The sequence below is a fragment of the Mytilus californianus genome, unplaced genomic scaffold (assembly GCF_021869535.1).
Source record: "Mytilus californianus isolate M0D057914Y unplaced genomic scaffold, xbMytCali1.0.p SCAF_2, whole genome shotgun sequence".
In the NCBI taxonomy this organism is placed as follows: Eukaryota; Metazoa; Mollusca; class Bivalvia; order Mytilida; family Mytilidae; genus Mytilus; species Mytilus californianus.
In genome coordinates, this window is record NW_026262668.1 from 129,903,508 (window position 1) to 129,917,978 (window position 14,471).

At 31.9% G+C, this 14,471-nt stretch overlaps 2 protein-coding genes across 9 annotated transcripts in view; one reads left to right on the forward strand and one right to left on the reverse strand.

Annotated features, from left to right (window-relative positions):
• LOC127731028 (cytochrome P450 20A1-like) overlaps positions 1-14,471 on the reverse strand; it is a 249,664-nt gene that overhangs the window by 85,794 nt on the left and 149,399 nt on the right. The window lies entirely within an intron of this gene.
• LOC127731032 (macrophage mannose receptor 1-like) lies at positions 850-10,047 on the forward strand. Its single transcript, XM_052239808.1, has 3 exons — positions 850-1,075; positions 9,107-9,304; positions 9,671-10,047. Exons 1-3 carry the CDS (start codon positions 853-855, stop codon positions 9,925-9,927), a joined length of 678 nt encoding a protein of 225 aa, XP_052095768.1. The 5' UTR covers positions 850-852; the 3' UTR covers positions 9,928-10,047.

Genomic DNA, 14,471 nt, shown 5'->3' on the forward strand with positions numbered 1-14,471 from the left:
GAACAATAGAATTCTAATAAGATCGAAAATATTATGCTTTCTTCGAAAATCACTGGCGTATGAATGAAATTGTGATCCAACAATCCGAAGATTTTACCTGGGCTTTTAGTCAAATAACGTTTTACTGATTTTGCATCTAGTATTTGTCATTTGGCAAACATCAGCAATCAATCGATAGTTCCGGTCTTAACATTTCATATTGGTGTTTTGTTGTAGATGATCTTCTGTTTAACTTATTACAACTATGGAACTGGACATTGTATAAAATTATCAGTTTCAATAACTCTAAGGATATTATGTATTAATGTAAGATACGTTAACTTTTCTTTATTCCTAGGTCATCTCCTATAATGACATTTTTCGATCACATGTTGATTATCTCATTTACAGTTCTTTGGATTTACCATCATTCAGGCTTTCAAGAAAAGGATCATGATCATCAAATACAGAGCCTACCAAAGAAAAACTTCAATTTTTTTTTTAAATTCTAAAAGGATGAATAATCAGTTTAAGTAAGTTTCTATTGTGAATTTCTTAACCTCGGGATAAGAAAGTCTAAAGTCAAGTAATTATTTTCCAACCTTTGAACAACTATTCTAAAAATGATGATGCATTTGTTGCTGTTTTTGTGTTATAAAGATAATACATACCAACAAGGCCAATTAAGAAAAAAGCATAAAATATTTTTGAATTAAAAGGCTGAACAATCATTCCAACTAATTTTCCATTAGGATTCCTTAAGCTCAGGAGTAGAACGTCAAAGTAGGTAAATATTATCCAATCTTTAAACAAATACTCTAAACATTGGCTTTAATGATTTCATTACTGTTTTCAGGTAGAGCAGAAAAATTCATGGTTAACATTCCTGAACTTGATGTTAATCCTGTACAGGGAAGCATCGGCAAAAGTATAACTGCACTAGGCCTGATAGAATGCGCTTTTGTGTGTGACTCTGAAGAGTTCTGTGATGCCATTTATTACAACCAGTCAACAAGTCGATGCACAACGGTTCACAATCAGACTGATAATTATTCAATTCATACAGAGCTGTCTGGTATTTATTATAGAACAAAAGGTAATAAATAAATGCACAATTGTAAATCTCAATAGATAAATGAAGAAGTATACAAATATGTACACTTCAAGTCAGTTAAAGTAACAGTTTTCTGTAATCTAAGTCAACTTTTGATAAAGTAAGACAAATGTTGTACCAATGCAAGTGTCAGAAAGATCACCCCAGTTTTGGATGGGGTTCGTGTTGCTTAGTCTTTAGTTTTTCTATGTTGTGTTTTAATTTGTGTACTATTGTTTGTCTGTTTGTCTTTTTCTTTTTTAGCCTTGGCGTTGTCAGTTTATTTTCTACTTATGAGTCTGAATGTCCCTCTGGTATCTTTCGCCTCTCTTTTGCCGTATTAAAACAACATTAAATAAAAATAGTATGAAATAAGTGATTTAATTCCAAACCAGATAGTAGATGATAATCATATACACCAGCAACATTACACGTCAAAATGCCTTCAATAGAAATGTAGCTTGACCAAAAAAAAAACAACATGAAAATCAGTCTGAAATAAATATTCTAATTGAACACATTAACGACGGATGCCACATATTGAGCAGGATCTGCTTACCCTTCCGGAGCACCTGAGATCACCCCAAGTTTTTGGTGGGGTTCGTGTTGCTTAGACTTTAGTTTTCTATGTTGTGTCATCTGTACTATTATTTATGTCTGTTTGTCTTTTTATTTTTGGCCATGGCGTTGTCAGTTTTTTTTTCGATCTTTGAGTTTGACTGTCCATCTGGTATCTTTCATCCCTCTTTTAAACTAAACACGTTCAGACACCGGAGTGGATGTAAATTTGAAATAGCGGTGAAACAAGAACAACCTCAAACCAAGAGCTATATTCTAAGAAAGTTCTTTTGTATATCAAGGTCAAACATTAGTAAATGTGAACAAAAAGTTCCTTTCTTAAAAAAAAACAAACACTCTTCGCATTCGGTTGATAGTAAGTTTAACTAAATTGTCAAGGACTTACTTAAAATTGTCATGGTTTGTGAAAATAGTGACAGTATTGTTAAAATTATTGACAGATTATATTTGTTCAGCCGAAATTTTGTCAACACGATTTTATAACATCATCTTCGTATATTACCATCTTTTACTAATACTGTTGCGCAATTTTTTATATTTTTTCCTTATATGCGCAATATCGCCTATTCTAGACGATGTTAACAATTATAGGTCAAAGTACGGCCTTCAACACTGAGCATTGGCTCACACCGAACAGCAAGTTATAAAGGGCCCCGACATGACTAGTGTAAAACAATTCAAACAGAAAAAAACCGACGGTCTAATCTAAATGAAAAACGAGAAACGAGAAACACCTATGAACCAAACTAACAAACGACAACTAATGAACAACAGGCTCCTGACTTAGGACAGGTGCATAAAAATACAGTGGGTTTAAACGCTTTAACAACAGTACTATTATAAGATGGTAATATACGAAGATATTGTAATAATATCCCAAAAATGTAAATTACAATGCCGCCACATCAAATATTTATATCTATATTATACTTCTAAGCATAAGACAACTTTAGGACAGACGTTCTCCATCGGTAACACGTGGTTATATAGGACTAACACCATCATTTAAATATACAACATATTTTTGTTAGTCCCTCAGCGGGATCGAACTCCTATTTCTGTGACATCTTTGCAACACCACCTGCACTCTGTCCAGCGCCCTAGACCACCCAATCAAAAAGACTTCATTAAAATATACTTTTGCTTGTAGAGTAATATCCCATTCCTTGTTGGCTTTATTAAGAATTGTACCACATTTCATGATGTAAAGTGGCAGTAAGATGGTATACCTTTCAGATCAGCTATAATTTGTCTGTCGTAAAAGGTGATACTGAAATTACCATGCCGTTATATCAAAATTTAATTTGATTATAACATTTAAAACCTTAAGACAAACGTTCTCTATCCGATAACCCTTGGTTATACAGGGCTAATACCATAATTTATATATGCTTCGTCTCAAATTAAGCCCAACAATGTTAAATCTGCAACTATGTGTTGCAAATGTTTTTGTATCTTTCTCAGCAGGATTCGAACCCCTGCTTCAGCGATATCGTGACAACAATGCATGCACTGTGTCGAGCGCCATATTTATAAATTCACAATTTAAATTGTAATTGTCTTATTTCAACATAGGACAAGACGACATATACAAGACAATACATGAATATGTAAACTTTACATTAGTCCCCTTTTCTCTTAGACTAACACAACTAACAAGCGTGTTAAAACTTATTATTACATTGGTAGCACTGAATTACATTGATTTCCCAGTCAAATAAAAACCGATAATTTCACATGGGAAATAAACGTGGTTATTTCACTCTCTGACGTCATACAACAATAAGCGTTGTCAAGACGTGGATAACGTCGGATCAAAACAAATTGTGAATGCGTAGAAAAAAGATATAGTTCCTTACATTTTCTACATTAATTTCATTAAAAAAAGCAATTTGCCAATGTAATAAAAAGAATAACTAATCAAAGAATTCAAATATCGAAAAATATTCAACTCGTGACCGAACAACACTGATAATTAACTCATGCGCTACGCGCATTCGTGAATTAATGTGTTGTTCGGTCACTCGTTGAATATTTTTCGATATTTGAATTCTTCGATTAGTTATTCTATAATTATTGTAAAACATTTTCTATATCTTATCGCAAAAGAATATATATGATGAAGACATAATCTTTCAATCAGTTTAATTGAAGTCTGGAGCTGGCATGTCAGTTAACTGCTAGTAGTCTGTTGTTATTTATGTATTATTGTCATTTTGTTTATTTTCTTTGGTTACATCTTCTGACATCAGACTCGGACTTCTCTTGAACTGAATTTTAATGTGCGTATTGTTATGCGTTAACTTTTCTACATTGGCTAGAGGTATAGGGGGAGGGTTGAGATCTCATAAACATGTTTAACCCCGCCGCATTTTTGCGCCTGTCCCAAGTCAGGAGCCTCTAGCCTTTGTCAGTCTTGTATTATTTTTAATTTTAGTTTCTTGTGTACAATTTGGAGTTTAGTATGGCGTTCATTATCACTGAACTAGTATATATATTTGTTTAGGGGCCAGCTGAAGGACGCCTCCGGGTGCGGGAATTTCTCGCTGCATTGAAGACCTGTTGGTGGCCTTCTGCTGTTGTCTGTTCTGTGGTCGGGTTGTTGTCTCTTTGACACATTCCCCATTTCCATTCTCAATTTTATATATGAGTTTTAATCCCGACTAGGGAAGAACAAAAATTTGGTTCCGCATTTAGAGTAGTTATGTATATATATATATTTATAAACATTTGTAGTTAAAAATCAGAATCACCAGTCATTTCGTCACTACTTTCTAACAAAATATTCCTGTAGTAGCTACGGTATAGATCTCACAACTGTGAAATATGTTAATCATGAAAAATAAGTTTTTTTAATTCCTAGTAGAAGGGTAGTTGGTGATTGAACGCAATAAATAAAATGGTTGTAAGTCCTATCAATACAGTCACCTGGACACAATGCGCGTTTTCCATAAGTTCATATTTGTACAGATGATCATTAAGGGTACTTATTCCTAAATTGATCTAGTTTGAATCTAGTTCTCAAACTAATACCCACTTAAATATATTGTTGACAGCAGCTCAGTTCATATTCTTCTTGAACAATTCTTTAAATTAATGTTATAAGTATTCCAAAAAATTGTGCTAGAATTAGTTCAGTGACTAATGAAGCCCATAATCGTAGCTCGAAGAAAAGAACAGTAAAATGGTACTGCGTACCCAAGTGTGAAAGCCAAAGTTGTGAAAGTCATATTGGTCATGAGGATCGGTTTGGTATGTGAATGGCAACGGTTCAATGTATCAAGCGTCATTCTGATTTGAATCATAGAACACTGTTATGTGCGTAAAAAATCTTTTTACCATTTCGTTTTTCTTTGATGATATATTTGTTTGTCTTTATAGTGATTAGATTATAACACGACTGCTGTACCCCTATTTTTTGACGTTTTTACCTACTGTAAACAGGGAAATTTTCGCGGTAAGAATTGAAACGCGAAAATAAAACGACCTCGAAAAATTCAAGGAAACTCTATTCATAAGATGAAAACCATACATGTGCGTATATGAATAGGATATGTAGAAGACCACTGCATAATACCGATTTTACAGACGACAGATCTATACCTAAAATCATAACTGTATTTCTAAATAAAAAACAATGTTAGAAATCATGACTTTACTCAAGTTTATCTTATCAACATGGAAGACATCTCAAGCAAGTGGACATTACGGACATTACGGATATTGTTATGTAAACAACACTTGTTACAAATATGTAAATGATACCTGTCAATCAGTTTTAAAAGTACTACCTCTTGAAACTTCTACAAAGATTAATCAGATCAAACGAACGATTAATTAGAATGAATCCTGACAGCATATTATTTGATTAGGTCTTCTTTTCTTTTATTGTGTATGTGTTTTTACAAGCAAACATGACACAACTTTTAATCTCCTTTAACATTAATGAACAGAAAAAAAAATTCTGATTGATTTTATCACTTGATTTACGATACATGTAAAGCTGTTCACCTTCTTAATTATTTATGAAAATATTTATATAGGTCACATGGAAATCGCGAATTCAAAACGGAGCGAATTTGGATTGTGGTAATAAATCGCGAAATAAAGACAGCGCGAAAATTTCCCGGTTTACAGTATTATGTTTGTTTGTTTTGTTCACACATTGTTGTCAATATAATGGAATTCAATGCGACCGTCATACAAGTAAGAGGTTAAGCTAGCTATAAAACCAGGTTTGATTCACCATTTTCTGCATAAGGAAATGCCTGTACCAAGTCAGGAATATGACAGTTGTTTTCCATTCGTTTGATGTGTTTACGCTTTTGATTTCGCTATTTGATAAGCGACTTTCCGATTTGAATTTTCCTTGGAGTTCGATATTTCTGTTATTTTACTTTTATGAACAATGCTTATTTTAACCCGAATATATAGTAGATTTTGTTACGATTTATTTCCCTTTTCCTTTTCGTTTCAAGGAAAAAAATCTTACAGTAGAATACAATATTTCCCACATTTACCTAATGACACTAACCTATCCAAAGACAAAAAGAAAAGATAGAATACACGTTGTCCAAGGTATTAAAAGAGTCTAGGATTTTATAACTCGTAGTATTATGTATTAAAAAACAAAAAAGCTTCAAAGAGTTCGATAATGTCTTTTCTACTAGAATTACATATTCAAATAATATGGCGTATATAATTATATAACAATAAATAAATAAATATACGATTTTGAAAAAATCAAATCTTGCGTTTTTATTACGCAAGTGTGAAATAGCATGTATACATAAACAACTGTCTTCAATCGATTGTCTCAGGTTTTGAATGTATTATCCCGGTTTCGAGTTTAAATCAAAATAAATTAAACAAACAAATTCTCCCAACGTGTCACGTAAGTTGCATCCAAGCTCAACGCAGGCGTCACCTGATTTACATATTTTTAAAATGGTTCCTTTTGAACCGAACGAAATTGACATGACTTTAACTTTTGTAAATTCTTTGTATCGTGTGCTTTAGATTTGCAAACTTTCGTCATGTTATTCTATATATAGATTTGCAAATTATTTTGGAAATTTTAAATGTACGCTTTTATTATGCAACTGTGAAAGATTATTTATGCCTCAAGAGGACCGGAAGTAACATATTGAAAATCTAATTTCTCAATTGATGGAATTTATAATCCACTGTTTTGAGTTTTGGATCAAAATAAATTCTTACCAAAAAATTCTCTCAACGTGTCACAAAAACTACATCATCATGTAATTTTGGTATTTCAAAAATATGAAATATACCAAATGAACCTGACTCGACCTCTAGTTATTAACGATTTGCTTCTGATGGCAAATTATGCCATAAATGCGAACAAGAGAAACGTTACAAAGTTTTTCATAAATTGTGGTCTTTGTATGGTTTTGGAACGTGTAAAATTGAAGGAATGAAAATGTAGCTATTACATCGGTATGTACATACCAGCTAAACTATCCCAGACCAGGATGCAACTAAATATCTCGACCAAGAAAAATATGTGGTAACTTTTCTGGCGTGAACACAACGGTCTTGATTTTTAATAACAATCTTTACAATTTAGCAGTAATATCAAATTTTTGGACTATTTTACGCTTTACCCTACTTTCCCGATGATCAATTGAAAAACCAAAGGCATCGACTCATCAAACAGTTTATTTCTACAAAAGTAGGAATCGAAGATACAAATTCCTTGTTTAAGGTCATGAAAAATCGTATTATGTGAAGAACAAGACTGGCTTCGAAAGCTAATACACCGAAAATGATATGATCAAAATGCTGGACCTCTTCATCGAAAACATATTTGATGAATTGACAGACGGTATTCAAATGGGTACTAAGTGTGCACCTCTAGTGGTCAAATTGTTTTTTGGTATCGACATGAAGGCGAATTCATACAGTAGCTTCTCAAAGACAAAAAGAAAAGGCATCCTACAAGTTCTTAAATTTCACTTTCAAATATATTGATGATGTCCTGTCAATAAATTACCAACATTTAAGTGAGTGCTTTCATCTCTTTGAACTTGATATTAAGGATACTACAAGAACTAGAAAGTCTGCTGCATATCCTGATCTTTTCCTCGATATTGACACGAATAAACGCGTTCAAACTGTATCATGTATTACAAACGTGATGATATCAATTTTTAAACTGTCAACTTACACATTTCAATTAAGACGTTACATTCACACTATACTGACTTCATTAATGGTGTTGTGCTCCTGATTTGAAATCTACATTACATTTTTGTCAATATAATGGAATTTTATTCGACTGTCATGCAAGTGAGAGGTTTAGCTAGCTATAAAACTAGATTTTGCCATTTGATTAGGGCGTTTCCGTTTTGAAATTTCCTCATAGTTCGGTATTTTTTGTTATTTTACTTTTATAATTACGGTCGCCATTACGAGTTGGTCAACTCGCTAACATCATTTTTTGCAGTCTGATCTGTTAATTTACCAATTGTGTCATATTCCCCTCTGAATGAGAGTGGAATTTGTGAGGTGAGTGATACATAGCAGGAGATGCTTACTTAGTCTCGTTCCATTTTTACTATAAACAACTGCCATACAAATTACTTGCCACCCAATTCTCATTTTACCTATCTAGAAATAGTATGTATATGAAAAGTCTGAGACATAATAAAAGCCTGAACAGTCCCTTAAAATCATTTGTTAAGTAGTCTTGCAGTATGTTTTTTCTATTGCGTGTGATAAATTTGAGTACCATGCTCTTATATATCTAAGCAAAATATATATTTAATATGCAGGCAAAGAGAGTATATTGATGTCTATGTTTACGAATTTTATTTATATAAAAATTCAAATGAATTGTTGATCTATCTTGGTTTGTAGATATCTCAACAGTGTTATACAAAAGCACAAATATATCAATTAACAGAAAAGAGCTCAATCCATTATTTGATTAAAAATTTGATCAACAGGCAATTCAAACATGTTGTCAGTTAGAAACTACAGCATGTTCACTTGTTCTACAATGAAACAAGTTTTCGATTGATTTTAACAAGTGACAATATAGTTGGTACTGAAACATTATTTTTCTAATAAGTGCTCCTCTCCACATATTGCATTTCACTCAAAATGTTGATCCAATTGCAATTTATTTTATCAAATTAAACTGTTCTCACTGATGAAGTAGAAATACAGTCAAATCATCTAAGTTAGTAGTGCAAAATAAAAATAATAAAGTTTACTAACAATCAGTTTTGGTGTGGATCAATCAGCCTTCCGATTTCTGTGTAGCGTTTTGTGAACTTGCTTGTCGTTTTGTCGCCTTTCAATGTTGACCATAGCGTTGTCATGTTCCCTCGACTTATGAGTTTGGATGTCAATAAATTTGTAGTGTAAATAAAATCTATTCTACACACTGAGATAACTTGAAAGAAAATGTACTCATTTCATTTACAGAGGTTAAAACTTGTTTATATGATGGCTACGAATATGCATGGGAATTAGACGTGTGTCTAAAGTTCTACATTACCACGACGGAAAGATTTTCTTGGTCTTACTCGCGAACAAGATGTCAAGACGAGGCTGGTGACCTAATTGTAGTAGACAATAAATTCAAAGACAAGCTGTTCCTGTTATATTTAAATAAAATACACGGTAAGTTCATTTTGAAAGACCGATTTATTTCCAATGGACAAAAACATGAACAAAGTTTCATACTGAGTATAATAGCCTGTGAATTGTAACCTTGATTTTCTGCTGTTTTTGACAAAAGTATACGGTAATGCTAATTAACAGATTGAATTATCTTCCTTTACAAAAGTAATTCATTTCATTATATTTATACACAATAGCCCTATAATAAAAGAGCAGACATAGTTCGATCAGAGTTGATTCTTTAAATGATGACAGAATACTGTTTTTGTTTTTAAATCATTTTTTGAAATAAAAAAGAAGGTTTTTAACGAAGAAGAATATGCTATTTTTTTAGCTTTTTATCATAATAGTTTTTTTTTCTTGTAGACATGACGTCAGTGCAACGATGGTGGATTGGCGGGAGTGACGTATTAAATGAAGGACAATTCGAATGGATATCTGGTCAGAACATAACGTATACAAATTGGGGTCCAGGACAGCCTGACGATGCATCAAATGATGGTACAGGAAATGCCGATTGTATACAATATTTTTTTAGAACAATCGAACAATCTTTTGCATGGCTTGACCTCCGTTGTGATAGTAATATTTCCTCTATTTGTGAAAGTAGGGCATTTATTTAAAAAAGTGTATGGTGACGTGTGATTATAGCACTCCTCCGTTGATATGGAGCATATATAAGACAGTTGGAAAACTGATAGCTAGATTCAATCTTCTTGTTAAACTTTGAATCATTTTTAGATTTGCCGTATCAGATTAATTTTCTAATAAATTTGCGATTTATCAACTTTTGAGAGTTTGAATATACCCCAAGGCCTAAAATAGACTAGATTACTCTTCGTCTTTTGATTTTGATTTGGTTTAACCATGCTCAACTGTCTTGTTTTTCATCAACACTAGTAAAGCTATTATTGTAAATTTGCAACCATTTCAGCAACAAAATGTTTTGTTCAGATGGTACTTTGTTTTTTTTCTTACATTAAGAGTGGTTTAGCTTTCTATGTCGGTGAATGTTTTAATGTTCATAGATATACTCACCAGAAATATACGGTGTCCCCTACTTGTACTTGATAAACAGTGATGTTATAAAGAAACAGCTTGAAATGTAAAGGCATTTAACTGATAAAGTATCTTCTAAAAGCTATATAAGGATATCAGTATTTTAAGAAGGCATGGATTATTAAAATATTCCAACCACAATCTACTTATAACCTGCTACCAGAAAATTACAATCTGATTACTGTACATATTGAAAAGACTTCTTCCTTTCACAATAACAATTTGAAAAAATGCTTTACCAAATTGCAGTTTGAATTCATTTCGACACATGATGAACTGGTTAAATGCCTGAGCTTTTTTCTTAGATTAAAAGTTGTTAGTATGAAGCAGCTAATGCAGTGTAATAAAAATTATTCTTATAATACGAATCATGTGATTGACATCTCTTATGACAAAAGCAATTAGTCATTGTGAGTGCCTAGTTATAAGGAATACTAGTTACAAAAGTATTATTTAGATCTTTGGACTTCCATCCTAATGATATTTTATAAGTAATGTGTTGTAAAAAAAATTTCTATGGCTATCTAACTATTACCATATGTTCTTAAAGGAAAACATAAATTTGTGAAAATGTTGAAAATAACTTGAAAATATTATATTAAAGGGACACAATCAATGCTGTATATGACATACAGATTACATTTCATTTATTCTGCTGTACATTACACATAAAGAATATCCAAATTACAAGTAAATAATAACTTGTTTTTACAGAATAAAGCATTACACTAATTTGAATATGGAATGTCACTATAAAAGAAAAAAATAATAGCAAAAATGCCGAACTCCAAGGAAAATTCAAAACATAAAGTCCTTTATCAAATGGCAAAATCAAAAGCTAAAACACATTATATCAAAGAAGTTTTCATATCCAAGTAAATTTTTTTTAACCCATATTCCTTAGATTAAATATGTTTTAAAACATTATGCTTTTTCTTCCAATAAACAGTCACTTGAAATGAATGGAAAACTGATTTTCATTCCCGTACACTTGCTTTGCTCTATTTAATAACCTTTCACTTAAGCATTGTTTTGGAATAGTTTACCAGTTGATCAATTTGAAGAGATACATTCAGACTGAGTTAGCACATTAGTTTTGTGGTATGACAAAGCCTTTTGAATTTGCATAGCATCACCAGATGACGAATCATAAAATGCATCATGAATTGTAGAAAGGTCATTGCATAATTTCAATATCGACATTTAATTAACAAGCAAAGCTAACCCCGAAGACCAAGAGAATATATTATACCAATTTAACACGAAACTCATTTTACACAAAACTCCTTTAGCCTGCTGTTTAGAGGGTGTGGTTATGTGTGTCTTCTTGAGTCTATCTCTGTAGTAATAAAAAACAGTGAAATAGTGCTGCTATGGCAGTGACTTTTTACATATTTATCTAGGTTTATAGTCATGACGGTTACAAAAAGCCGTCGACTGTAATATTCTGCCACCAGTAGGCACTAGGAAGCAATATTCGTCAGCAGTGAAGTAGGCAACACCTAAAGAACCTAGCATAATAATAAAAACATCAATGTTAATATGAAATTCATAAAATCAAATGTAATTGTCCAAGACAAAATTAAATTGATCAGGTCAATTGCAGGTGTTGAGAATTGATTCTAGGTATATTATTTAATGAACTGAGGTAGACTTCGGGAATAGTTATGCTGCAGCTGTGTTTATCTTTTCTCACTCATCATTGCAGAAGTATTATTATTTACTTATGTCTGTGTATTATAACGGTCTTTATAGTTGTGATGTTTTGAGGAGAATAATGTTGTGTGTGAGAAAGTCCGCAGGCGACGGAATATTTACATGAAGAGGAAAGTATAAAAAAAAAATAATTGTGAAATGTCATGCGTATATGAACCGTAAATGATAACAAAATATGTATAAAATGAGCTGTACATAATTAGAATGTTTATGTGAAATTGAGTTAATATTAACTAGTAGCTAAGATCCGAACATATGCTGTAGAGTGTTATTCCGGCTAAGCCATAGTATGATAAGAACTTAATAAACGTTAAGGGTAAATGCTTACAAATAGTATATGACTACAGGACGTGCTTATTCCGAAAAAGTTTAGCAAGTAGTTCCCATATGGTATAGTAATTTTTTAAGGAACGTGGAACAAAACTATAGTATACAACCTGATGCAACTTCTCTGTTTCATAGTTCCATATCTTACATCGTATTCAAAATCTAAATAATGTAAAACACTTCTCCTCCATGGGATTACAGTAAACATGTAAACGATTAGAAAGAATATATAATATTAACATTTCAATATGTATATGTATGACATACCGAGATGATATATTACGAATGTATTCAATAATTGTAATGAGTTTAGTCTCTTACTCAAATTGTAGATATGTGCACGTACCAAACAGTAAAGGCTCGAATAGAACTGAATAAATTAAGATGTAATTAGTCAACAGTAAATAATTTTTAAAGGTGCATACCAACGATAATCAAACGAGAGAATAATAAATTTTCGAAATTATTGAATATGAGTATCCAAATATGTTACACTCATTAATTGCATTGAAACTGTATAAGCTGTTTCTTGTAAAATCAATAATGAAATTGTATGTTTCAATAATCAACCAATGAATATGAGCATTTTTTTTAGTAACTATTCAAATAGGCAATTTATATGAACGACATTCAGATTGCTCTCAGAAAATAAAAATGTACAATAAACTGACCTGTCTTGGACAAATAAATGTATACCATTTTAACCATAGAACTGTTCAAAACTATTGTATGACTTCACCCATATCTTTTAAAACCGTATCCATCCGTTCGCAGCAATAGACAACGAGTCGACCAATTAATCGACTATGACCGACGATCGATCCCATATTATCCATATAAGTTATGTTTAATGACGAACGGTTCTTGTATATTACATATACTACTACACATTGTTTATTCATTAAATGAAAACTTTATGAACGACTATAATTGCACTCGAGCTAATATGAATAAAAACAAAAAAGCTATCCATTTCACTATACTAAGTCATAATTAATGTACTTGTGAGACATGTCCAGCAGTGAATATATGAGAATGTTAACGCCAACTGCCATATCCACAACATATTCCGCAATCTTACAGTCAACAAAATTGTAATATAAATAAAAATTGATGTGCAGCTCGTGTACATCTGCAAAGGTTCCAGTTAAAATGTTGTGTATAAATATAAACATTTGAAACTAGCGTGACAAATCAACAAAGTGAATCTCTCTGTGTGTAATAAGTCCATTTCTAAATGATGGTAACATGGAGTTGAAATATTTCAATAAATACAGAATAAAATTCTTACAAAAATAAACATGTATATCTATTTTTTTGAGAATAAGTTTTAAAAGCTGTTGCCACAAGGAGCAATTACTAAGACTGTGATTCAACTTGTGTTTCACGTGACACATTTATTATTAAACTGCAAGCACGCAACTTTATCTAACCTATATGTTTTGTGACCTCTGAACCGATATTTAATGTCGAGTAACAGGTTATGCAGAAACGGGTTAAGAAAAGTCATCAGCACCATTTGACAGCTGGCAATAATCAACTCGTCTATAAACCATGATTATACAATTCTATATCTACCATTTCAATGACATCGATAGGTTTCATTATCAATCTATCTGCATAAAACAATATCAAATTTGATATCAAGTTAATTCTGACCTTTCGATCTAAGATAAATCTGTACTGCCTTGTTCTTCTGAGGAGAATCAAGTTTAACGTGTGTTGCATTATTCTCCTGACACACATGCTGGGCATCTTGTTTTAGACATTGGTGCTTTTGACATATCCCACTCTTAATGAATGCATTTGTAAAAAAAGATTCAAACGTACCTCCATAACAAATATCTGAAAGAAACAGTAAACTACACAAAAGTCTTTAAGACGAAACAATATATCAAAATTACTCCATAGATAAAACGTTTCAGCACAAAATATCATCAGTTTAACATAATATAAAGATATTCAACTAGTATAGATAAATAATTTTAATAAGCTATATGGAGGATGTAATTTCACTAAAAATATGTCGACTGCATTTATTTAATTGAATATATAACACAGGTTA

Coding starts and splice junctions, on each gene's coding strand:
- LOC127731032 (XM_052239808.1), top strand. CDS start 853: ATGGTTAACATTCCTGAACTTGATGTTAATCCTGTACAGGGAAGCATC. Junction 1,076..9,106: donor TATTTATTATAGAACAAAAG/GTAATAAATAAA, acceptor TTTCATTTACAG/AGGTTAAAACTTGTTTATAT. Junction 9,305..9,670: donor ATATTTAAATAAAATACACG/GTAAGTTCATTT, acceptor TTTTTCTTGTAG/ACATGACGTCAGTGCAACGA.